Consider the following 25659-nt stretch of genomic DNA (forward strand, 5'->3'; position numbering starts at 1 on the left):
TCCCATCTCCTAGGCCATCAGGGCAGAGGTCTTGCAAGGGTTATCTCATAGGGCCTGGTGCTGGCTGTGATACCCACTTCCTTTCCCCGCTAGGATACCCATGCTTCAGCCCAGGCAGCAAAATCTGTGAGAAAGAGCACCGTACCCCACCGTGCCTTAGAACAGCTGAGCCCAGAGTGCTCAGACATAGCAGGGATTGTTTGTGAAGCCTGAGTGTAGGAGCTTCCTGGATCTGCCTGCCCTGGAGGGTATTGCATTGAGAACAAGTAGGTCAGGTGGCTGGCATCTCTTGCTGGGAAGAAACAGAATCTCAGGCTGCCTACACATACAAGCCTTCTGCCCCAGCACCCTCATCTCAGAGCACACCCATGGCCCAGGTCTGAGGCCCAATCAAATGAGCTAGATTACTAAACGGGGACACTGACGGCTGGGGAAAGAAACTGCACCAAGAAGACCCAGGATCCTGGTGCTTCTTCACACTATATGTAGACAGCTGGGGCCCTTGAGTCTTAGCACAGAGCAGAGAGAATGCTTCTCGGGTGAACACTGGAACCTCCTGACTCCGCCCCCGGAGCGGCGGGCTTATTTGCATGGCTCCGCCCCAAAGTGGCCATTGGCTGCGGCGGCGGGAGGCCGGACCTGAGTGGCTGCGCCGCCAGGGAGGCGGGGGCGGGGTAGGCGCCGAGTGCTGGAGATGCTGCTACCGCTGCTGCTTCGGTTGCTACTGTGGGACGGGTTCGGGTCCGAGTCTGACTTGGCCGGCACCGGGTGTGGGACGGCCCAGGGCGTGGTGGCAGCAGCAGGAGCACACTGAGAATCATGTCCAGGAAGAAGACCCCTAAGAGCAAGGGGGGAAGTGTGCCTGCTGCTTCTACGCTGCCCACCGCCGCCAACCGGTCCCGTCTGGCACATCCCAGGACTCCGTGTCCTGGCTCGGAGGCGCTGCCCAACGGGCCCCCGCAGTCCGGCCGACCCTCACTTGGTGGCACTGGAGACTTCTACGACGTTGCTTTCAAGGTGAGCTAGGCGCCTCCCTGCCATGGGAGTGCAGCAGGTGTCGTTGACTAGACTACTGGGAAGGCCTCTGGGGAAGAGTGGCAGGGCGGTGCGGACCCTGGCTGCTGAACTGGCCTGAGCAACACCTCACAGCATCGGCTTACATTGTCTCGCGCGTGCACACACACGCACACGCACACACACAGAGAACTATTAGGCTCGGGTCTGGGGTATTCAACAGCTGGCAGGACCTGTCCCCACTCCACCTACTGTGAGACCGACCAAGCAAGGGATTCTGAAAGATCAGAGTCCTGAAGCTGTCCCTCCCCGACCTTTGGGCCCTACCGGTGCTCACTCTCATCAGTTCCCATCCATATGCTGCCTTCCCTCGCCCCCAAGGACTGTTAGTCTTTTTCTGGGAGGGAGGAGGAAGAGGGACACCCCCAGTCCAAAACTGAAGCTTGTGTGACTTTGACCTCTGAAGGCAGAGGGTTTTGGAGCTTTTGTCAGCAGGGGTGGTGGGGGGAGGGAGAGACTTCGCCAGTCTGCCTCTTAGGCCTCCAGATTATCCCTAGCCCCTCTTCACTTCAAAAGCTGACTGTTTAGCCTCTACTGAGCCTTGCTGCTGAGATTTTGTGTCTCTGCTGGAATTGAAGAAGCCCCTGGCACTGAGTCCCCACTGGTCTCTTAGGAGGTTCCAGCTGCATTCTCATGCTGTGCTCCCCATAGGCCCCAAATGATGCCCTCCCAGATCAAGCATGATGTCTATGGAGGAGGGGTAGGTAAGATCTTGGATGGGGACAGCGGTCCTCACTCCCCATTGATTGAGGTGGCATTGTTGGAGGGAGAGGTGACATGGGACTACCAGGGGCAGAGAAACTGGGCATCCAAGCTTTTGGGACCATGGCTGCTATGTTTCCCCAAGCTATGCTGAACCTACAGGCCTGGAACACTCATCTCTTCTGCCCCTCCCCCACAGCTCAAGACTGACCAGAAGGATCTTTTTAGGTGGGCAAGGCCCTCATCTCCTAGCCTGACTCCTCTGACCCTCCTGTCTGCTCCAGGTCATGCTGGTGGGGGATTCCGGTGTGGGGAAGACCTGCCTGCTTGTGCGCTTCAAGGATGGGGCTTTCCTGGCTGGTACCTTCATCTCCACTGTGGGCATTGACTTCCGGGTGAGGATGGAGACTGATGTCCCGAGCTCTGACTGTGTCCAGCTGTACTCTATGGTTCTTATACATAGTCCCCCCCCAGCTGACTCTCCATTGCTGATGTGTCCATAGTCCCAGGGGATGAGAGCTTAGCTACTAAACCAGCTGCTTCCCAACATCTGAGGGTCCTAACTGCATCCAGCTGCAGCAGAGTTCTACTCTTAGCACAGGCTGATGTTATACTGAGCTATACCTGTGCCCTAGGGTAGTGACAGTGGGAGGATCTCAAGGCCGCTAGTTCACTTGCTTTCCCACTAAAGAGGGCACCCAAGACCATGGGAGGTACTGGGAACTCTCTAGTTCCTACAATGCAGTGCAGCTTGGAAGAGGCCTCCTTAGGATCCCAGGCAGGGTCCTGGGAGCTCCAGCCATCAAGGGCCTCCCAACCCCCTTGCCCAGGCTGAATCTCATGTGCTGAGGTGCTGGTGTGTTCTTGGCAAGTCCTGAATTTGCATTTTTCTCACCCTTTAATTAGACCAAGTTAGCAGGAGTTGGGAGGAAGGCCCATTCTGGGGATAGAAAGGGGGGTCCTCCTAGTGGGAACTGTTTCTTATTGAGGATTGCAGGTTTCCTCAAGCCCTCTAGGTCCTAGAGTCCTGGAAGAAGTAAAGGTGGAAGTGCCAGGGAGCAGGACAAGCTTGAGCAGGTGTTTCTTGCCCACCCTGGTCTCCCTACCCACCTCGTCTTGGCTTCTGGGTGGAAGGTGAGGGAGGTAGGGCTGTGTGGTTTGCACCCCTGTTCAGGGTGCAGGAAAGGCAGAGTATCCTCCCTCGCCAGGCAGATGGATGAGGCCTGGTTCTCTGGAGACCTAGAAGCCCTGACAGCAGGAGTTCTGGAGAAAGGGGGAGCCAGGCCTCACCTCACCTGGCCCCAGCCTGTAGTCAACCCCTCTGGGGTGACGGGTGGGTGGGCACTCCAGCCTGGTGGCTCATCTTGAAGGGACTGGTCTAGATTTGCAGATAGCAAATTTATGAATATTGCCTATGTACCAGCCATAGTTCTGGGCTCAGTGGGCACAGCACAGGGTCAGGCAGGCTTAAATTAAGTCCTGCCCCTTAGAAATGGGTGTCCCAGTGATTGAGAGGTGGGAAAATGAAATTAGCTCTCCCAGGCGGGGTGTAGTTCTCAGTGTACACAGTAGCTCATTAAGTTAAAGGTGTCCTTCCTCTTCCCATCTACAGGTGGGTAAACTGGGGCACAGTGTAGCATCCATACCATCGATGACTTTAAGCCAGTTAAGTCTTTAAACAGGAACAGCACACTAATATTGCTACTACACTCTTGGCAAGTGGGAACCTGTGTGGGACCCGGTGGCGGGGGAGGGAATGGGGTAAACAAGGGCCTAAAGTGGATGTAGCTGGCCATAACCTAGTATCAGGGCAGGAAGGGCCCAGGCAGGGTCACCTGGAGAGAATCCCCCTGGGGTTGATGCTGGAGGCAGTGGCAGGGAGTACCAGGCAGCTGCTAGGAACATCTGATTTTAAACATAAATGTGACCTGTAGGCTGGTTTAAGTTCTCAGAGCAGAACCAGGAGGTGCTGCAGAAATGGGATGGGGGGGGTCCCCCAGCCTCCCACCAGTGGGGGTCCAGCCATGACTTGCATGACTTCCTCTCCTACTTCAACCTTATGAGCCCTCAGGCCAGAGGATGGCAGGCATCCTTACTGTTGCTGGCTGCTTCTGTTTCAGAATAAAGTTCTGGATGTGGATGGCATGAAGGTGAAGCTGCAGGTGAGCTTACAGGAGCACAAGTTTGGGGCTGGAGACACCAGGGAGAGGTTGGGCAGTATGACCAGTGCCTGTTGCCACAGATCTGGGACACAGCTGGTCAGGAGCGGTTCCGAAGTGTCACCCATGCCTACTACCGGGATGCTCATGGTAAGACACTGGGCCAGTTCTCCACAGGGAGTCTGGGTGATCTACTGGCATGGGGGCAGGGGGTGAACATCCCGTGACTTGCAGTGACTTGGAAAGTATGCGGGTGGTTCAAGGAGCCACTGGGCCCCAGGGATGTTCTCATTACTTTCCGTATCCAGCACTGTTGCTGCTCTATGACATCACCAACAAAGACTCCTTCGACAACATCCAGGTCAGTGGCTTCCTGGTGGGGGGTGGGGGGGGCTGGGTTGTCTAGAGAGCATCAAGGAAAGATAGGAACTAATGGGCCCTTCTGAGCTCGTGCTGGCCAGTGTGCATGGGTAACATCTGGTCCACTAGCAGGATCACCTGGATAAGGGACCAGTGAAGCGGGTACCTCTGTTCCACACATGCCAGGGCTTCTAGGAAGAGGCACCTGAAGAAGTGTGGTACCAGAGGGCAAGACCAGCCTTGAGACTGGTCCCAGCTTTCCCCACACAGGCCTGGCTGACGGAGATCCAGGAATACGCCCAGCGGGACGTGGTACTCATGCTGCTGGGGAACAAGGTGGGAATCTGAACCTGCTTTCCTCCAGCCTGGACTGGCAAGCCATGGACTGGCACTAACAAAATTTCTGTGCCTGGGTCAGGTCGACTCTACCCAAGAACGTGTGGTAAAGAGGGAAGATGGGGAGAAATTAGCCAAGGTGAGTCAAAATGGGGTGGATGGTGAGGTGTCCTCAAGGCCCGTAACACTCGGGCTGCCTGCTATTTGGTCAGCACGCAACTGCCAGCAGCTCTTTGCAGGAGTATGGGCTACCTTTCATGGAAACCAGCGCAAAGACCGGCCTCAACGTGGACTTGGCTTTTACAGCCATAGCAAAGTAAGTCCTGATAGTGAACAAACACGCCCCTTATGATCCAGGCAATAAACCTGAAGAGGCTGCTATATTGTACTCTTGTCACCCCTACTCCTTAGGGAGTTAAAACAGCGATCCACAAAGGCTCCCAATGAACCACACTTCAGACTTCACGACTACATCAAGAGGGAGGGTCGAGGGGTATCCTGCTGTCGGCCTTGAACCTGGAAGCAACCCTACCTTGAAGAGCCGTGCGGAGCCTATAGGCTTGACCTGACCCAGTGACGGCCGAAGTGTTCCCATTTCCAAGATTAAGGCTAATGCTAGCCCCCTTTGCCCCAGTGGCTACCACAGGAATGGTCTTAAAGCATACAAACCATGCTATGGCACTTTGCCGCCCTCTCCTGGGCACTTGCAGCAGAGGGCATTCTATACAATGCCTAGCTTCTAAGCCATTGTTTATTGCACACTGCCCATGCAGGACACCGGCCAGGAAAGAGGGCTTCATCACTGTCGTCCATTTGTTAGCCCCAAGGAAACAGCAGCCTGCTTCTAGTTCACTCTTAAGAGGATACTAGCATGTAGGAAAATCACAGCTATGCCGGGACACAACAAGTTACCACTCGGCAGGCTGGCCCAGTCCCTTCCACGTGTCACCAAGTCACAAACCTGAGTGAAACACCGTCATCATAAAGTCAATAAAGGCTTTTTTTTTCTGGAGTTTGTGTCATCTGTGGAAAGTCACCTTCCAGGGCCAGCACGATGGCTTAGTGGGGGTAAAGGCACCTACAACAAGCCTGACTCCTGTGGCTATTCTGACTTCCCTATGTGCAAACACCCTCAAAATACAATCCCCCATGGACCCTGGATTACCAAGATTAGAGAGGCCCACAACCAATTACTGAAACAAGACAGGTCAAGAGCTCATCATACAGCAGTTCTAAAACCCGGAGGCCTTACTTTCACGGTTGCCCCTTTGCACACGGCACGAGCATGAAATAATGACATTTGAAACGAAGATTGCGGCTGCATTTTCTCTTTATTGCTTAAGCAATTCGCATACAGATACGCAGCTTACCAGCAAACCCTCCTGCCCGTTGTTGATTCTGGAAGCAGCCGACTCACCATGCCCTGAAAGTCACAAGAAACAGAAATCTTTACTTTTGGTAACTTTTCATTTCCAGCCCTTCCACCTAAAGGCAGAGTCCCCAAGCCTCAGCCTTGTAATGTAATCAGGCTGCACATGCAGTTTTCATACGAGGTGTCAGAAATTAAAACAACTCATCATCGGCTTGGTGCTGCAAAGGAAAGCCAGGCCCGACTTAGTCTTACCTGCAAAAATGTCAGAAGATTGAGGGGAAAAGCAGGGCCCAGACCACCGCAGCACTCGAAGAAGGTTGGCCTGCAGTTGAAAGGCCCTTCCAGTTTCTCTTGGCGACCAAGGCCAGTAAAACGTGCTTCACAGAGCCAGAACAAACATTAACGCACAGTACCAACTCACTCCCAAAAGAACGACCGCAGCCGAGGCTCAAGCGTTTATAGAACTGCCCCTTATGTGATTGGGCAGTCTGAGGAAGAGCCCACCTTCCTTCGCTGCTGATATGCTCTTCAAGCTGTCATGCAGTTTCCACCAATCACATCGTAGACTTTCTTTCGGAGGCGGTATCTTGGGTCGCTCGAAGATCAGCCCCTCTGTAGAGCCATTGAGTACATGAGCGACGACTGGGCTTAGCCAATTAAATTTCGGTCTGCAACATAGAGTGATTCAGAAGTCACCAATCCGGTCCTGCAGTGCCGAGGTCGCCGGAAGTCGTAGTTTAGGAAACTCAAAGTGTGATGCAGCCCCCGGAGTTCCGGGAGTCCGTGAACTACAAGTTCCGACGTGCGCAGCGCCCCGGCTTTTCCGGCTCCTGTATCTCGTACCTTTCCGGGCCGCGGGCGGAGGGGGCAAGATGATGCCGGAGGGTGTAGCCGCTGCTCCTAGGCAGCCGCGGGCGGGTGAGTGTGCGCGCGGCGCACTGGACTTGGGACTCGTTCTTCCGTGCTGTGCGGCGGGGCGCGGGCTGGCAGGAGAGCGTCACGAGTGGTCGTGGGCCTAGCCTGGGGGGCGGGACTGAGACAGCTGGGGTCTCAGCGTTCGTAAGTCGGCTTGACTCTCCGCAGACGAGTCTGTCACTCCTTTCCTTCACTCTCTTTCCTTTTGCTCTCCTGCATTTATTGAGCGCTGCCTGTGTGCCAGAAAGTATCCTAGGCTCCGGAGAGTCGGCAGGGAACAGGATTCGAAACTGATAAGCTCATCTGGTACGCGGTTTCGAGACCTAGGCATTCTGCCTCTAGAGTCCTGTGCATTTTAGCGTTTCTGGATTTGTTCCCTGGATGGTAGTAATACCCACAGCCCTGTTTTGTTACAACAAAAATGTTCCGAGACTTGGATAAATGTCTCCTTGTGGCAACTCACCCTCCTTCTAAAAGGACCGAAGACTGACAAAAGAGTTAAAAATCATGAGGAACTGTGATAGATATTACGAAAACAAACCCACTAAAGTGAAGCAGATAAAGTGAGTGTTGAGCGTTCTTAAATCGTTTGGGAGCGCTACAGTTAGCCAGAGACCTGATGGAGGAGCAATCAGTCCTGAAACATTGCCGAAAGAGGCTTACAGGCAGAGGGAGCCAGAGGGATAAAGAGCTTGGAGCAAGCTAGCGATCTCTAGCAAGGGGTAGGAGAGGTAGGAGGCAGATCCGGGCAAAGTCTAACAGCCTTCTGGTATGCATAAAGATGAACTTTATAATTCAGGTGAGTTGCAGGTGAGAGGAAGCCTTCTAATCCTCACTTGGCCAGTTGTCTCAGCCTCTATTTTTTTGGGGCAGGCTAAGATGATCAGATGAGGCTGAAGTCCTGGAGATGTCTGCCCCTTCAGTCTCATCTCCCCTCCAGCCTCTCCCTGTGCACGTACAAGTTCATTCCTTTGTTCACTGCTGGCCTTGGTTCAGTAACCGTTCAGCTCTGTTCTTCCGTTTTCTTTGGAACTCTATGCCCAGACAGCTTTCCAGGGGGTCAGTGTGGCAGGCAGTGCTTCAGTCACCTCCTTACGTTCATGTTTCTCTGTGGAAATTCCAGTCCCTGTACCCCGGAGCTTGCTCCATCTCTTGACCACTGTCCCTTCAGGAAGTGAGAACCACTATACGCAGCCTGACTAAAGTTTTTGTTTTTGTTTTTTGGTTTTTCTTTTTTTTTTTTTCCAAGATTTATTTATTATGTATACAGCATTTTCCCTACATATATGCTGCAGACCAGAAGAGGGCACCAGATCTCATTACAGATGGTTGTGAGCCACCATGTGGTTGCTGGGAATTGAACTCAGGACCTCTGGAAGAGCAGTCAGTGCTCTTAACCTCTGAGCCATCTCTCCAGCCCCCTGTTTTTTGGTTTTTCGAGACAGGGTTTCTCTGTAGCTTTGGAGCCTGTCCTGGAACTAGACCAGGCTGGCCTCGAACTCACAGAGATCCGCCTGCCTCTGCCTCCCGAGTGCTGGGATTAAAGGAGTGCGCCACCACCGCCCGGCTGCAGCCTGACTCAGGTGACCACAGACCAGGAAGGAGTGGCCAAGAGTAGTGTCTAAATCAGAGAAGTTCCTTGTTGTAACTTTTTTTTTTGTTTGTTTTTGAAGACAGGGTTTTTCTGTAGCCTGTCCTGCCCTGAAACTAGCTCTTGTAGATCCTCCTGCCTCAGCCTCCCGAGTGCTGGGATTAAAAGCGTGCGCCACCACTGCCGGACCTTTTTTTTTTTTTTTGTAACTTCTTGTAACTGTATATTAGTCTTTGGAAATGGATCCAAAGATCAGGCTCTTTAGTTCTGATCTGTTTCAGACGGAATAGAAATAAATGAGGCTCTGTACCCTTGGCCCAGCTTCTAGCTCCTCGGGGATCAAACTAAACAGTCTTTGGGGATCTCCTTATTCTCCAGCACCCAGTGAGTCTAAATCTTGGATGAAGCAATGTCTGGTGTGGGGAATAGGAAGAAAGTACAGCTGAAGGAGGATGTAAGATAGGCAGGCAGCTTAGTCTCTGTAATGGGCTACCTGGCTCTGCTTAGCAAGGGGCTAGCCTGAGGGTTCACTGGGGCTCCTAGTTTGCTGACAGCAGTGGAGGGAGCCGAAGGAACAAAGCTTGGGGCAGCCTTTCTGTGCCCACACACTGGCTTGTCTGTGGGCTGGCCATTTGGCCTTTCTCAGCCTCCACTCTAGTCTGTCAGAGCTGCTGCTCCTGGTGTACCTGTAGCTTTTAGTTATGTTGTCTCTGACAGCTGTTACAGTGTTTTATAGTGGAAAATCCAGTCTCCTTCAAAGCCAAGCAACTTCCTCAGTCCTCCCTGTCTTGAATGGTCAAAGGAGAATTTGAACTAGGTCTGTCTGAGTCGAGGGCTCATGGTCACGATCGCCCTGTCACAAGTACCGTGTGTGTGAAGTGCCAGCTTGAACCCAGGTTTAAAACTTAGCAGCTGGTTGTATCTTACTGTGGACCAGGGTTCCTGTAAGTCTGGTCTTAACAGCAAGTGGGCACCTCGCACTCTATCAGGTCTCTGATTGGCTTGTTCAGGAGGAACCCTCGGAGAGGAACCTACCAACCCCCCCATCCTTCACTAGATACCCTGTGTCCTAGGGAAGAGTCATGTGACTGAAGGGAAACAGACCCCTAGGAATGAGTTGATAATGGAGGACTTGATGCTTGAAAGTCCCAGGTAGAAGAAGATGACAGGGTAGAAACCAAGAAATAGGGCCATCCAGGGGCGGGATGTATAGAAGGGGTGGGACGGAGCTGCTATGAGTGTATATAGTATGGGATGAGACTGGGCAGGTCTCCGCCCCCTACATTCTGTCTGAGTTACTCCAGCTTCTGTGGGTGGGAAGAAAAACCACTAGGGAAGCAGGTACCTGGATCAGTTGCCACAAGTTGCCACCAGTTGGATTTGTTTTAGATAGCAAGGCACTCGAGTGGGTTGATATATATCTCAGGAGCTCTGTCTGCTCTGGATCTGGCTAGTCCCCTCCTCTGGGAAGCCCTCTGCACTTCTAGAAAAAGCCTGATTCCTACACCGCAGACTTGGGAAAGGAAAAACGGTGAGGTGAAGTTAGTGCCACTAGCAGGAGCGGGGTTGAAGCTCACTCCCTGAACTCTGAAGAGGTTCAGCCTGAGCAGGGAAGACGTGGAGGTTGGATATAGGGTGTAAGAAGGAGACAGAATGCTGGGACCCATGCAGAGTTGGATCAGTGGGTCTAGACAGCAGGAAAACTGAGGGCAGAAGTCAGGCTGGGGTGCTGGGAAGGGAAGAAGCAGAACAGGCTTCTGTCCAGGGCTTTAGACGTTCTGTGAGATCTTCAGATCTGAGGGATTTGACACTCTAGCAGCCCTGGCTGGCACACCCTGCCTGTTTGGGGTGGGAAAGATATGCTAAGGGGACATCAAGGGAAAAGCAGGGCAAGTGTGTATGGTTTTGCTATGGCAACCAAGTCTGTTTCTATAGGATTTGGCAGCCAGATCTGGGTTTGAGCCAGGGGGAGCTGAAGTAGGGGCTGGACGTTCTTCAGGTCCCGGCACTGGCTTTCTTATGCCAGGAGATATGCTTGGAACTTTGGCAAGTATAACCAGAGGGTGCTCTGGCAGAAGTCCAGCCCATCAGCTACCCACAGCTCAGACAAGCCTCGATACTCGTCTACTGGTAACAGCCAAGGCGTATGTGTGTGTCCATGTCTGTCTGCAAGACAGAGAGCATCACTAATTATTGCAGGCCGGCCTTAGCTTTAGGGCGATCCTTCTGCTTCAGGCTCTCAAACTTTTTGTCTTTTTAAAAAGACCAAATTGGGCCAGGCAATGATGGCACATGCCTTTAATCCCAGCACTCAGGAGGCAGAAACACGCAGATCTCTGTGTGTTCAAGGCCAGCCTGGTCTATAGAGTGAGTTCAGAAAGGCTCCAAAGCTATAGAGAAACCCTGTCTTCTAACCCTCCACCAAAAAAGACCAAGTTGGAGAGATGGCTCAGTGGTTAAGAGCACTTGATCTTACAGAGGACCCAGGTTCAGTTCTACATACAGCTCACATCTGTTTGTAACTCCAATACTAGGGAATATCTGCTCTCTCTCTGTCTCTCTGTCTCTGTCTCTCTCTCTCTTGTAGCTTTCAAGCCTGTCCTGGATGGAGTTCTTGTAGACAAGACTGGCCTCGAACTCTCTTTTTGCCTTTGTGAGCATTCTGTTTATGGTACACAGCCATACATGTAGGCAAAACTTCACACACATAAAATTAAATAAATATATTTTTTAAAAAAAGAATTGCGCCAGGCGGTGGTGGTGCACGCCTTTAATCCCAACACTCAGGAGGCAGAGGCAGACGGATCTCTGTGAGTTTGAGGCCAGCCTGGTCTACAGAATGAGTTCCAGGACAGGCTTCGAAGTTACACAGAGAAACCCTGTCTCGAAGAATCCTGGAATGTGGTTAGAGCACTTATGGTTCTGGCGTGGAATTCGGGTCCTAGTGTTTATAGTGGGTGGCTCACAAACCACCTAAAACTCTAACTTCAGGGAATCCAACATTCTTTTTGGTGTCTGTAGGTACCAGTACACATGCAAACTTAAACACACACATACATTTGCACACGCAGTTTTTTTTTCTTCTTTTAAAATAAATCTTAGTTGAGCAGTAATGGCACATGCCTTTAATCCCAGTACTCGGGAGACAGCGTGTAGGCTAGATGGTGACCTGAGTGGAGAGAGAGAGAGAGAGAACCTTTTTCCATCGTTTGTTTCCTGACCTCTGCACACTCATGGTAGGGGCTGTGGCACACATATACAGATGCACACACACAGAAAGATAAGTGGGGAAATCATCTGAAGAAGGAGAACAGTAAAATAAAAAGGGAGATTCTGTTTCCTAGGGGATTATGTCCTGGGCTCCACAGACATGGAAAGTGGCAAGTCCTGGCTTAACCCACTGCCCATAGCTTCCAACCCTGGGAATTAGAGGACAGGAGCGTCCAGGCTTCTAGGACACATAACCCCTAAGGGATTCCTACTCCAGTTGACATCTTTTTTCCAGAGAGCCTCAGCAGGGTAGGCTCCAGCTTCTGGTGTGTTTGGCCTGCGTGACACTTTCCCTGTGTCTCAGCCTGCCCCGCCATTTGGGGAATCCTGTTATTGCAAAGCTCAGGCCCTGGGGAACTAACCCGAAGAGTTCCTTCGGTGTGTTGCTCAATCCTGTGGTGCTAATGGTGGTTGCTGTCTTGTGTGTGGTGCACAGATGGGCGCTCTGGACTCTAGCCTGGGCTTAGCCTACCCTCCGGTCCCTGAAGGAGGCTGAACCCGTGTGAACTGGGAAACTGCTTCCTAGGCCCAGCACAATCTGCCTCCCTCCTTCCCCGCTTGCTTGGCTCTGTGCTTCCTTCCAGGCTAGTTCTGTTTCCCTGTACTGGCTCTATGGGCTGATTTGCATGTTGCCAAGCGTACTTTTTCTTTCTTAACCTTACAATAGAGCCTGAGAGGAGCCAGGCACTGGCTCCTGGGCTCACAGCCCAAAGCAACAGGTGCTAGGAAACAGCTCTGTGGAATGTAGGTCTGTCTCTTAATACTGCCCTATGAGCCCACCTCTTGGCTTTCTTTTTTTTTTTTTTTTTTGGTTTTTCGAGACAGGGTTTCTCTGTGGTTTTGGAGCCTGTCCTAGAACTAGCTCTTGTAGACCAGGCTGGTCTCGAACTCACAGAGATCCGCCTGCCTCTGCCTCCCGAGTGCTGGGATTAAAGGCGTGCGCCACCACCGCCCGGCTACCTCTTGGCTTTCTCCAAAGGGTTAAATCTTTCACACTGATGGAGTGAGCCTCGAGCCCCCAGGTTTAGGTTGGTTGGAAGTCCCTGCCACCAAGGTGTTTTCGTCTTAAGTCAGTTATCAAGGACCTTCCTGCTCAGGGAGGAGACTGCTGGGGGAAGAGCCTGAAGAGTGCAAGGTTGCCTACCGGCCTCCTTCACATTTCTGCTCCAGTCCTATCTCCTCGGAGCTTGCCCGTCCCTAGAGAGCACAGTCTAAACCACACAGAGCCAGGCCCTGGAACCCCAGGTGTGCCTGGTGGTGTCTGGTGGTTTTGAGGTGGGTGCAGTGGGAGGGAGGCAGTGACTACCAGAGAGCCGCTGGCATTGGCAACTGTCATGGCAACTGTATAGCATGAAGCTAAGGTCAGAAGAGATAGGCCTACCTTTTAAAGAATTCCACTTACCTGTACTTGAGGGTGTCTAGAGTAACAGAGGGCACATGTCTGACAAGGTCATTTCCAGGGGCCAGAAGCTACCCTGATTTGTGAGGTGGAGGGCTGAGGCTAAGTGGGTCCCTGGCAGGTAGATGGTTAGGTGGTGGCTGAAGAGGTCGATGAGGCCTAGGCAGTGAAGAGAAAGGATCAAGATTTGGCAGGGGATACAGACAGGTTGGGAGCCAGTCCTTCCTCAGAGCCCTCTGGATGGGACTAGACAACTCTGGGTAAAGCAGGACAGACTTTGTGGCCTCCCTGTGTTTGTGTGGAAGAGACCATGTCAGGAGGACCTGGTGGAGAAAGTGGCAGAAGCTGCCTGCGTGCAGTATTCCTAGTGAACTGGAGTAGAAACTGTCTCACCTTGATCTGAGGCCTAGGCTTAGCACGATTTACCTGGACCCCTCTGAGCTCTCTCCCTTCTTGTCCCTTCCCTGTCCTCAGTGGCCTTGGCACAAACCAAGCCACACTGTGGCGTGGCCCTGGCCTGTGGAATGGATACTGCCGGCCGTGTCTCCCTAGAACGTGGCCTCAAAGGCTCCACTTGGGCCATGAGTCTGTGGTGTGAATCACTAGGTGGCCTCATGAGAGGTAGAGTTCTCATTTTTTTGTGATCCCATGTAGCGGGCTTTCTTGGAGCACCAGCCCCCAAATCATGACCTGGAGACTTAATGCTTGTTAATGCTCTGCCTTAGCTTGTGTCTAGCTGGCTTTTTGTTTTGTTTTGTTTTAATTTAACCCACTTCTGTTAATCTGTGTGCTGCCTTGAGGCTTGTTTATCTTATCTAGGTACTGTCCTTCCTGCTTCCTGGCTGCCTGGCTGGCTTCTCTTTTCTCTCTGCCCCACCTATCTGTCCTCTGCTTAGCTATTGGCCATTCAGTTTCTTATTAGACCAGTCAGGTGCCTTAGGCAGGCAAGATAAAACAGTCGCACATCTTCCATAACTAAACAAATGCAGCACATCTTTACACAGTTAAACAGATATTCTGTTCCACAATAACCCTGCTCCTTGCAGGGAGCTCTCTGGGGCTGAAACAAGGCTGTTGCTTGCTTGCTTGCCCTCTTAGCTCCACCCTTGCAGAATCCTGAGAGGGGGAAGCCCGTAGGGGATACCTTCTGACAGCTGTAAGTAGCTGTTGTGTCTCAGGGTGGGTGTTGTCCTAGACCTGTCCTGAGTGTGACCTACTGGCTGGTCTCCTTCTAATCGTCCCTTCCCTGTAGAGACCACATGTCTACCCTTTCTCCTGCCACTCTCTTCTGAGTAGAGCAGGAACACTGGTCCCTGTATGCTTCCTTTGTGCCTTCTGCTACCCTAATTCCCGAATGGCACAGGTGGTGTGGGTAACTGCCATTGGTTAAGATCTAGGGTTCATCTTTTTCCTGTGACTTGCCTTGGATGGCCAAGTTGAGAGAAAGAGAGACTCAAGTGACTTTGCCCATGGTTTCTTGGTGGTCCTGTCTGGGTCCTTATAGCATCTGCTATGGCAGAGAACACATTCATGTTGCTCTGGTGGGTTCCCATGTGACTAGGTCCTGGTGTGTGTGCTACACCTCAGGCCCAGTCTAATGGATGGGTAGAAATCAAGACCCGATAAGGATATTTGGCCTGCACAGGGGCAGGTCTCAAAGTGATGAGCTGTGAGCAGGACCAGAGGATCGGCCAATGCAGATTGGGCTTTCCACTTCAGGGGTAGAGCTGGGTGGTTTCCTCAAAGGGTCCAGGCCTGAAAGGATGGTACCACTAAAGGTCACCTGTCCTCAGGGGGCCTCCTTTCCTGTAGCTGGGGCTTTTGCAACTTTGAGGGAGGGGTAGGAAGGCCCTTGCCCGCCCGTGGACCTCCCAACAATGCAACAGAGGCAGGAGGAAGCTAAGACCTGCCCTGTGATGGACTGGCTAGGTCTACCAAATGGGGGAACTTGGCTGGCTTTTAGGTACCCAGAATGCCACCTCTGAAGCCCCTCATTTGTGTTCTACCCATAGGGGACACTGCCCGAGGACCCTGGATGCCTCTCTAGAGCATGAGCTCAGCCAAGAGTGCCCGCTACAACCGCTTCTCTGGGGGGCCCGCCAATCTTCCCTCCCCAGACAGCAGTGGGGTAAGAGAGGTACCTGAGGGTCTTCCCTCTGCATACCACACCCCAGCACCCCAGCATGCTATATATATAAAGCTTGCCACTATGGGCAGAGCTACTGACAGTCCTTTTCCTCATTGGAGGGCCCCTCAGAATAGCCTGTGCCCGTTGATGGAGTATCCCTGCACATGTGTGCAGATGAGCCTCCAGTACGCAAGCATGTCAGTATGTGTGACCCTGTGCATATTGCATTAAGTCTTTTCCATTGCCTATTAGACCAGAATGGAAACGACCTTTGGGCCTACCTTTTCGACCGTCACCACCATCACCAAAGGTGAGCCTGTGATCAGGAAGAATCTGTACTCTGTTGGGATCTAGGGGCACTTCCTGGTGAGTGGGCACGGGGTGCTTGTGTTGGTGAAGGAGTGTTGTTGGTCTCCAGGGCTCTGTTTCTTTCCATGTCTCAGCCGCCAGCCGGGCAGAACTAGGCAGTACTGTTCCTGTACCTCACCTTTGTGGGTTTTTTTTTTTTTTTTTTTGTACCTCACCTTTGTTATTAGTCTCCCTCCACTTCCTTCTACCCAAAAAGTGCCCACCCCATCTGGGGGGGCAGCTGTCTTGACTTCCCTGGCACCACCAGTTATATCTTATCCCAGTGACTTATGCCTCATCCCGGCCATGGGCTCCTAGCGTCCAACAGGGTGTGACTGGTACAGCATCCTTTCTAGGGCGAGATCTGGTGCTATCAGACAAGGTGCTTCAAGAGATCATAGCACAGTTTGGGGCAGTGGGTCAGCGTCTTCGCTGGAGGCTGGGGAGGGCCAGAGTTCTGGGGCATTGTGTTCTGCTTTGCCAGTTCTCTACCACAGGAGTGCGCCAGCTACTAATTGGTTTTTTAATTGCCTTCCCATGACTGAAGGCATGGGGTTAGCAGGAACACACCAGTGTCTTTTAATTCTGCATGACCTGAGGGGGCTCTGAAAGGGCCTCTTCTCCCACACCCCACCCAGGAGGCTGTTGCTCACCGTCTCATCTGTCTTCAGAGACTCCACAGTACCTGTTACTACTGTTGAGGGTTCCAGAGCCAAAATGACATGTGGTCTGCTGTACCCTGGTTTCTGGGTGGCTAGGGCTTGTCAGCCTTTGTCATTAGAGATGGAGAAACTGAGGCCCAGTCACAGGATAGACAGTCATATTCCTGATCCTGAATGGAGATGTTTAGCATTCTGGTTGTGCTATGACATTTGGATCTGTTTGAACCTGAGGTCGTAGTAGCCTATAGGGTCTATGAGGTGGTTCTCTGGTTCCCATGTGAACCCTTGATATTGCACGCTCCAGGAACCCCTCCCTGCCTTCTGGCCTAGGCTGGGCAGGGTATTCTGTGTACAAGAGATGGGAGGCCAACAAGGCTAGCTAGCCCTAGTTTCTGAATCTGGTTGTGCCAGGGAGGAGGCAGGAGGACCTAGACTAACAGAATGCAGTATTTACCTGTCATTTATTAGCTGAGGTCCTCAGTTTCCCCTTCTGAACTAAGGCTGTCAGAGAATTCAACCTGACAGTTACCTTGAAGGGATATGCCCAAGTGATCTGCCCTAGGAAAGATGCCATGCCACTCACACACCCAGCTAGACATGGAGGGCCCCTTATCAGACTGAAGACTCTGAAAGGAAGGTCTTAGCTGGGCATGGTGGTGCTGCCTGTCGGCCTAGCACTCCAGAGATGGAGGCAGGAAAATAATGCATTTGAAGTAACCCTGAGCTGCATAGAGAGATCATGTCTTAAAACAAGGGCCGAACCAGGCATGGCAGTGTACACCACTAATCCCAACCCTTGGGGAGATAGAGACAGGTAGATCTCTTATGATTCTAGGTCAGCCTGGTCTGCATAGTAAATCCAAGACAGTCAAGGCTTCATAGTGGGACTCTGTCTCAAAAAGCCAAACTCAAGCAAGAGCTGGATCTAGAGAGATGTCTTAGTGGTTCTTCCCAAGGACCCAGGTTCAGTTCTTAGCACCCATATGGTATTTTACATCAACTTGTAATTCCAGTTCTAGAAGATCTGATGCTGCCATAGGTAACAGACACACGTGTAATGCAAGATACGCATACACATAAAGTTAACAAAAGAAAAACAAGGACTGGTGATGAATGCCCCTGATTAGCATGAGCCAGGTCCTGGGTTCTCTACACAAGGGGAGGGAAATAAAGAATTTAAAGGTAGGCAGAGGGGGGGCAGCTAGCAGACCATCCTCAGTTATCTGCAGGGCCACATTGCCAGTGCTGGTCTCACCTCAGGAGACAATCCAGAGGATCCCATAGAGAGGCTCTGCCAGCAGACTGCTGTCCTTGCTGCCTCAGTCCCTTCCTCCACTGACAGTCATGTCACTCAGCCTTCCTCTGTCTTTTTAGCGGCTGATGGGACCAGCACATACAAACAGCATCGCAGGACACCGTCCTCCTCTAGCACCCTTGCCTATTCGCCACGGGATGAAGAGGACAGCATGGTAGGTCCTTAGGATGCAGAAGCCTGGTACGGTTCCTAACCCTCCTACCAGGCCCTCCTCTCTGAGGGACCAGTGAAACACCTGGAGGTCTGAGCACTCGTCACATACCTGAAACTGGATATAGGCAGTAAGCAGCCAGTTTGTAGGACTGGGCGTTAGGGCATGACCCCGGACGGCCACGGTCAGGCAGTTTTGGTTCCATCTTAAGGAAGGTGGGAGCCACGAAAGGTTTTCTCAGGTGAGTCTGCCAGTGTGACAGAGGACAACTGGCGTAACTGGAGTTCTTGCCTGGAGGGCAGGCCAGGCAGAGGCGGAAGCACCTTTTCCTCTTTTTGCTTTGATTTTTGGTAGGTTTTTTTGTTTGTTTGTTTGTTTGTTTGTTTTGGGGGGGTGTTTGTTTGTTTGTTTTGAGTCAGGGTTTCTCTGTCTAACAATCCTGGCTGTCCTGGAACTCACTCACTTTGTAGACTAGACTGGTTTCAAACTCACAGAGATTTCTCTGCCTCTGCCTCTCTGGATGCTGGGATTAAAGGCATACACCACCAGCATGGTAGGGTTTTTTTTGTTTATTTTCATTATTGTTTTTTGAGACAGGGTCTGTCTACATAGCCCTTGCTGTCTAGAACTATGTGGACCAGGATGTTCTTGAACTTAGAGATCTGCCTCTTTGTCTCACTAGTATTGAGATTAAAAACATGTGCCCTGTGGGCCCGGCACTGCACTGAGCCTTATATGAGTCAGATATATTTACCCCGCTCCCCACAGCTTCACCTCTTCAGTCTCCACCCAGCTCCTCTTACTGCAGCCTGAGCCTTGGAAGGGCTTCATTGTGCCTCTGGGTTGGATACTCTGGGGCATCTGACAGGTTACAGTAATTTTACATATGCACTGGACTCTTGTTTGCTGTGGGACAATGGGCAGCTGTGCCCACCTGTCTGTCCCACTAACCTGACTTCAGTTCCCTCAGAGCTGCTCTGACCAGTAGGCAGCGGAGAGCGTGCCGTTCTGTGCTAGCTCCTGTCTGGCGCTCCTTGCTCCTCTGCCGGCCACTGCTGGGGATATTTGACTCACTTCCTTTAACTTTGCCCTCTAGGCCTCACATGGCATTCCCATGCAAGGTGTCACTTTGGGACATCCTAGTTAAAGGAGATGGTCCCTGCCCTGGAAAATGAAGTGCATGTCTAGTCTGCCTCCTGCTCCAGACACAGGCTCAAAAGGTAGCAAGTAGACCAGGACATTGGTCCAAGACAGGTTATTGCTCACAAATGAGGCTGCAGGTGTCTGTTAGCCTGCAGGGAAGAGCTGTGGCGGCAGTGGCCCTTGAATGCTGTCCTCTCTCCCGCTAGGACCTCATCAAAGGTTGCTTCCCTCAGGTCTTAAGAGACTAGGTCAGCCTTGGGTAGAACATTCCTGCCATTACAATGAACATCCTTGGCTGGGTCAAATGTCTCCTGACCAAGAAGGCAGCTCAGACCATGACCACCTCTCCTTGACCAGGCTTCTGCACTTTTCTGTTCAGTAATCCGGGGTCTTAACTGCCCCAGGATTGGCTGGTGGATGTAGCCTCTCTGCAGCCCACATTCCCTCACGGGAAGCAGGAAGAAGCCTAAGCATGTCCTGTAGAATTGAATAGCAGGAAATCTCTCCATTTACACAAAGAAAATTGGCAGGCGAGAACGGGCAGCCCAGCACCAAAGGCCAGGGTCGGCTATCACAGGCAGCAGGGACTGAGGCCACACCAACCTCCCCCACACAATCCACAGCCTTGTGGACTTGCTGGAAGTGGGGTGGCTTAGGGGCACCCCTGCCTCCACAGGGCTCAACCCCCTGATAGGCTGCCTCCATCTGTGCAGCCCCCTATCAACACTCCTCGCCGCTCTGACTCAGCCATCTCTGTCCGCTCCCTACACTCCGAGTCCAGCATGTCCCTGCGCTCCACATTCTCGCTGCCTGAGGAGGAGGAGGAGCCGGTAGGTGTGGTAGGTTTGACAGGAACTGTCTTCCAGGATTGTCACTGCTACCGTGGAATGGGTACTGACTGTCCCCTCAGGCCATACAACATAGCACAGCGAGGGCAGGTCAGAGCTGGTTAGGGACTCTGGTTGGAACTCTGAGGGCTCTGTCTCCCTCTTCTATCTGAAGGCTGTCTGGGGATGAGAGGTGGGAAGGTGGGGCTCAGATTGGGCACTTTTCTAGTTTGTTTGCCAGGAAGAGGGACCAGTAAGGCTGGCTGAGACTCCGTGTGCAGGTGCTGTGTGTGTGGTTGGTCACTGCTTACAGCCTACCTCTAAGCCACACCCCTTGCTTTGACTCCTTGGTCCTCTTACGATGCTCTAGATTCAACAGGATTGGCCCAGTCCTGGACAGGGTGGACATGCTGGTGGCTTGGGTAGTTAATATTGCTGAGGGTCTAATCCCCAAATCTCCACCTCAGCACTCCAGGCCCACTTCCTGATCATCTGGCTTTTGCTCCGCTCTGTCTAGGAACCGCTGGTATTTGCTGAGCAGCCCTCGGTAAAACTGTGTTGCCAGCTCTGCTGCAATGTGTTCAAGGACCCTGTGATCACTACCTGCGGGGTGAGATCACAGACCCTCTTACTCCCCAACCCCAGGTACTCCCTTCGGCGCTCAGGCCAGTGCACTGCTGGCCTTGCTCCTAGTCCCAAGCTGGCTATCAGGCAGGAGCTCTTTGAAGTGGTGGGGAATGGTGTGAACTCTGGGCTGCCACTGACCTTGACTTAGAGGGAAGACAACTACAACTGTCCCCTAAGTCCACTTTTTGTCCCCACAGCACACGTTCTGTAGACGATGCGCCTTGAAGTCAGGTAGGTCTGTGCCTCCCATTCAAACCTGGGACGGGGAGTGGGTGGTGGGTGGTCCCTGTTCTGTTATTTCCCCCGGCTGCCAGCAGAGGCCACTGGTTTCCCATCTAGGCATGTGTGGCCTGTCCCAGGGCTGGAATAGTGATGCAAGGGCTCTAGCCTGGCAGGCAAAGGACCTCTATACAAAGCCTGATTGCTGATGTTCCCTGGCCTCAGTGCTCTTGCTGTGGTGGATATGGAATGGGTTCCAGGGTGAGGGCTTGGGCTCCAACAGATGCTATTGTCCCTGGCAGCCTCTGCTTCTGTTTCACACCATCTGTCCACTACCCCTTGACCCTGCCCATAACTACTGGGCCAGCTAAGAGACCTCTGTCACTGCCTGCTCATCTGGGAGGTCTACTGTGCAGCTTTTTCTGCACAGGCAGCTTGGGCACCCAGTGGGCTTCCGTCGCCTGTCTGCCACTGCACCTCCTTTCCCCAAGACTTGACCTCTTACTGGGCAGAGCTGCCAGGGGGAGAGGTGGCTGGGCAGGCGGTGGGCTCAGCACATCATCCTCTCCAGAGAAGTGTCCCGTGGACAATGCCAAGCTGACCGTGGTGGTGAACAACATAGCAGTGGCTGAGCAGATTGGAGAGCTCTTCATCCATTGTCGGCATGGTTGCCATGCAGCAGGCACTGGGAAGCCTGGTGTCTTTGAGGTAGACCCGAGGGGCTGCCCCTTCACCATCAAGCTTAGTGCCCGGAAGTGAGTACCTTCTGAGCCTCCCTCTCTTTGGGGCTGCTGAGCTCATTTACTTCTCTGGGACTACATTGGGGGGAGGCTCAGCTCTGCCCCTACATCCTGCATATGCACAGGGACCACGAGAGTAGCTGTGACTACAGGCCTGTGCGCTGCCCCAACAACCCCAGCTGCCCTCCCCTTCTCAAGATGAACCTAGAGGCCCACCTGAAGGAATGCGAGCACATCAAGTGTCCCCACTCTAAGTACGGGTGAGTGGGCGGGGGTGGGATGTGGGCTGGTGGGCTTCTGGGAGCTGATGCCTGGCAGATGGACCATAGCTGGGAGCCACACCAATGACTGCCATCACAGCCCATATCCAGGTGCCCAGGAGAACAGAGAGGACCAAACAGGTTGGAAGTGGGTATCAGGGAAGGTGGGTAAAGGGGCTCAAATGGGAGTGGAGGGGAGGCAGGGACAGAAGGAAAGGAGCATCCTCCTAGCTGTTGAGCAGGGAGGCTGTTACTGGGCACAAGTTTTACTCTTAGGGAGGGAGGGATCCTTGAGGCTTTCTAGGATTATGGGACAAAATTTCACTGTGAAATGATCTAAGTGCTGTTGGTGGAGGATGGGAGGGGAGCTGGGTCTGAGGGGTAATGGGCATGATCGTGATGACTTGGATTTAATGGGTAGGGAGGCTAAGGGTCAGTCTTGCCAGGCAGGCAGGTGGGCAGGGCAGCGGTCCTGTTCCCCCAGGTGCACATTTATCGGGAACCAGGACACATATGAGACACACTTGGAAACATGCCGCTTTGAGGGCCTGAAGGAGTTCCTGCAGCAAACTGATGATCGCTTCCATGAGATGCATGTGGCGCTGGCCCAGAAGGACCAGGAGATCGCCTTCCTGCGCTCCATGCTGGGCAAGCTCTCGGAGAAGATTGACCAGCTGGAGAAGAGCCTTGAGCTCAAGTTTGGTAAGATATAGCCCAGAGAACGTGGGTTCCCGCGCTGTGCTGGACCCCGGGAATACCTGTCTGTTCTTGTCGCTCAGATGTCCTTGATGAGAACCAGAGCAAGCTCAGTGAGGACCTCATGGAGTTCCGGAGGGATGCATCCATGCTGAATGTGAGTCCCTGAGGGCTGCAGAGCGGAGACACAGGAGGAGAGACCGGGGTTCCTCCTCTGGCCTTTGTCCCTAGTGCTCAGGGTTTCACCAGAGGTCAGTGTCTGTTCCGTCCACCCATTCTCTGCTCTGTGTTTGGTCTTGCAGGATGAGCTGTCTCACATCAATGCACGCCTGAACATGGGTATCCTTGGATGTGAGTATAGCCCGCTGCTGCTAACGCTGTCTCTAGAACCCTACCAGTCCCTCACTAACTTCTCCCGTTTGCAGCCTATGACCCTCAGCAGATCTTCAAGTGCAAAGGGACCTTTGTGGGCCACCAGGGCCCTGTCTGGTGTCTCTGTGTCTATTCCATGGGTGACCTACTCTTCAGTGGCTCTTCTGACAAGACGATCAAGGTGAGTGGGTCCTGTTCCATAGGCTCTGCACTGTACCTGGGCTCAGGTGGGCACTGCATGCCAGCCCCTGCTACCTTCTGTCCATGGCTGTGTCTTCTCCCCTAATGGGTGCTATCTTGCCCTTTTGGCACCGGACTGACCTGTGGAGACCTGGTCTAACCTGATCTCTGCAGGTGTGGGACACGTGTACCACCTACAAGTGCCAAAAGACACTGGAGGGCCATGATGGTATTGTGCTGGCGCTCTGCATCCAAGGGTGAGTCTTGTCCACTGGGCCAGGGTGTGCCATACTGACACCCTGTGAAACATGCATCTGTTCCACCTATGGAACACTAACACCTGAGCAAATACTGGGATCCTAAGTGACAGTCTGTGAACTCCCAGCAGAGCCTGGCCCTGCCCTGGCATGTCAGGTGGCTAGAAGCTAGAGGGGGCACCCTTCGAGGGCAGGACAGCTCAACTGTCACCAGGATGGCAAGTGCCTTGGGCTTAACTCTAGTTCTGGTCCATGTGGTAGCTGCCATGTTGACTTCTCCGTAGGCCCTTCCTAAGCCTGGCCCTTCTCTCTTGTGTTGTCAGGCTGTGTGTGGTCATACTAGGTATGTGGGCAGGGGTCTTGCTCATCTTCACTGCTGGTGGTGGCCTCTCTGGGATTTGGTATTCAGTATAGGTGGCCTCCCCACTCACTCAGCTCAGCCATCAAGTGTTTCCCAGGCTGGTTGTTCATATCCAACTATGCAGACTGAGAATGGGGCTCAGCAGTGAGGCATAGCAGTGGCCCTGGGACCAAGCCACGTTGGTTCCTGGGGCCAGCCAGGATATCGTGTCCAAGTCTGGTAGCTTCTTGCTTTGCTCCCCCAGGTGCAAACTGTACAGTGGGTCTGCAGACTGCACCATCATTGTGAGTAGAGTGCAGCATGAGGGTGGGGACCGAGAAAGCCCGGTGCTCTTTCCTTTCTCTCGAACCTCCAACCCTGAGGTTTACTGTCACCCCTACAGGTGTGGGACATCCAGAACCTGCAGAAGGTGAACACCATCCGGGCCCATGACAACCCTGTGTGCACCCTGGTATCCTCCCATAACATGCTCTTCAGTGGCTCACTGAAGGCCATCAAGGTATAGGCAAGGGGTACACGTGTGTGGGTACGGGGTACGCATGTACGTGGGGTACCGGGGTAGTGGGTGCCTTTCTAGCCCAGGCTCATGTCCATTCCTTCAGGTCTGGGACATCGTGGGCACTGAGCTAAAGTTGAAGAAGGAGCTCACAGGCCTCAACCATTGGGTGCGGGCCCTAGTGGCAGCACAGAGCTATCTGTACAGCGGCTCTTACCAGACAATCAAGGTGTGCCCACCCACCCCTGGCGACGGGGCCTTGCCCTCTGCTGCTCTTCTTATGGTGTCCTGAAGCCCCTCTGCCCTTTTCCATATCCTCCTCTATGCTCTGGGCTGTCTTCTCCTGAATCCCAGAGCCCAAGGTAAGAAAGTGCCTGGCCTGAGATTAAGTAACATACTTTTCCCTAGATCTGGGACATCCGGACCCTTGACTGCATCCATGTCCTGCAGACATCTGGTGGCAGTGTCTATTCCATTGCTGTGACGAATCACCACATTGTCTGTGGCACCTACGAGAACCTCATTCATGTAAGGGCTAGGCAACCTGGTAGCAGATCTCCATCTCTCCTGCCCTTGTTCTGGGTCCCTTTCTCTAACCTAAATTGGGCCTGCCCCCTTTCAGGTATGGGACATTGAGTCCAAAGAGCAGGTGCGGACCCTAACGGGCCATGTGGGCACAGTATATGCCCTGGCAGTCATTTCAACACCAGACCAGACCAAAGTCTTCAGTGCATCCTATGACCGGTCCCTCAGGGTATGTGCTGCCCGGGAGCAGGAGGCCCAGAAGAGGCTGGGCCGGGGTGGGCCCTCATAGCCACGTGCTCCTCTCCCCCAGGTCTGGAGTATGGACAACATGATCTGCACGCAGACGCTGCTGCGCCATCAAGGCAGTGTAACTGCACTGGCTGTTTCCCGGGGCCGGCTCTTCTCAGGGGCAGTGGATAGCACTGTGAAGGTCAGTGCCTGTGGCTCGGGCTCTTGACAGGTTGCATAGGATGGAGCTCTGAGGGTGGGTGAGGGGCAAGTGGTGCAGGCAGGTTAACGATTGAGGGCTGGGAGACTTAGACTGGCCAGAAAGGAAGCCTTGTGCTGCAGGGGATCTGAAAGAGAACCCTTTCTTTGCAGGTTTGGACATGCTAACAAAATCCAGGCCAAGCTTTGGCTCCCTTTGGGTCTGTCAATCAGGCTGGCCCTACGTGAATGCCTTGGAATTTCTGCCTGTCTTGTGGAGACAGGTAGACAGACTCAAACAGCTAGGCAGTGTCATCTCTGCCATGTGCTTGGCAAGGGATCTTTCTTTAGGACCCGCTCTTACTTCTCTACCAGAGAAGTGCCCAGGCCCTTCTCTGGGTGCCAGGTACGATGCCTGCCCGGCCCACCATTCATATCACTCCGCAGACCTCTGTTTTGAGACAGGGTCTCACTATGTAGCTCTGGCTGTCTTGGAACTCACTATGTCAACCAGGCTGGCCTCGAACTCACAGATCTGCCTGCCTCTTCCTCCCAAGTGCTGGGATTAAAGGCCTACGCCACCACTCCTGGCAGAACCCAGATGGACCGTGGGTCTTTTTACTCACCTTTTCTACTGGTTTTAGACTGTATATAGATTTTATTACTTCCCTGTTGAAATAAAAGCTGCACAGACTGTGGTTGTGAGTGGAGATAGCTTCTGGGACCATGATTCACGTGGGTGTGCCCG

At 52.9% G+C, this 25659-nt stretch overlaps 2 protein-coding genes and 1 non-coding gene across 6 annotated transcripts; 2 read left to right on the top strand and 1 right to left on the bottom strand.

Annotated features, from left to right (window-relative positions):
- The first annotated feature begins 676 nt into the window (after positions 1-676).
- On the top strand, positions 677-5643 carry Rab26 (RAB26, member RAS oncogene family). 2 transcript variants are annotated; one of them, XM_041676289.1, is made up of 9 exons: positions 677-1017; positions 2061-2171; positions 3897-3938; positions 4019-4085; positions 4244-4296; positions 4566-4631; positions 4714-4770; positions 4844-4947; positions 5043-5643. In XM_041676289.1, exons 1-9 carry the CDS (start codon positions 820-822, stop codon positions 5143-5145), a joined length of 801 nt encoding a protein of 266 aa, XP_041532223.1. In that variant the 5' UTR covers positions 677-819; the 3' UTR covers positions 5146-5643. The 2 variants fall into 2 exon arrangements, with proteins under 2 accessions (XP_041532223.1, XP_041532224.1); XM_041676290.1 differs by having other exon boundaries at positions 4871-4947.
- A 490-nt stretch (positions 5644-6133) lies between these two features.
- On the bottom strand, positions 6134-6216 carry LOC121464087. The gene has a single exon (XR_005976490.1). It is a non-coding gene; the product is annotated as a small nucleolar RNA SNORD60 (small nucleolar RNA).
- Positions 6217-6794: 578 nt separating this feature from the next.
- Traf7 (TNF receptor associated factor 7) lies at positions 6795-25609 on the top strand. Of its 3 annotated transcripts, none has more exons than XM_041676109.1 (21): positions 6795-6921; positions 15191-15306; positions 15559-15616; positions 17691-17785; positions 19639-19764; positions 20270-20362; positions 20577-20610; positions 21170-21353; positions 21464-21598; positions 22083-22300; positions 22378-22451; positions 22597-22645; positions 22720-22847; positions 23021-23103; positions 23709-23748; positions 23847-23963; positions 24067-24189; positions 24369-24488; positions 24583-24714; positions 24796-24915; positions 25086-25609. In XM_041676109.1, exons 2-21 carry the CDS (start codon positions 15229-15231, stop codon positions 25098-25100), a joined length of 2022 nt encoding a protein of 673 aa, XP_041532043.1. In that variant the 5' UTR covers positions 6795-6921; positions 15191-15228; the 3' UTR covers positions 25101-25609. The 3 variants fall into 3 exon arrangements, with proteins under 3 accessions (XP_041532043.1, XP_041532044.1, XP_041532045.1); XM_041676110.1 differs by having other exon boundaries at positions 19639-19755; XM_041676111.1 differs by lacking the exon at positions 19639-19764.
- The last annotated feature ends 50 nt before the right edge of the window (positions 25610-25659 follow it).

This window comes from Microtus oregoni, unplaced genomic scaffold, assembly GCF_018167655.1.
Source record: "Microtus oregoni isolate MIOR12 unplaced genomic scaffold, Mior012 000027F_ref0000203, whole genome shotgun sequence".
NCBI classification, from domain to species: Eukaryota; Metazoa; Chordata; class Mammalia; order Rodentia; family Cricetidae; genus Microtus; species Microtus oregoni.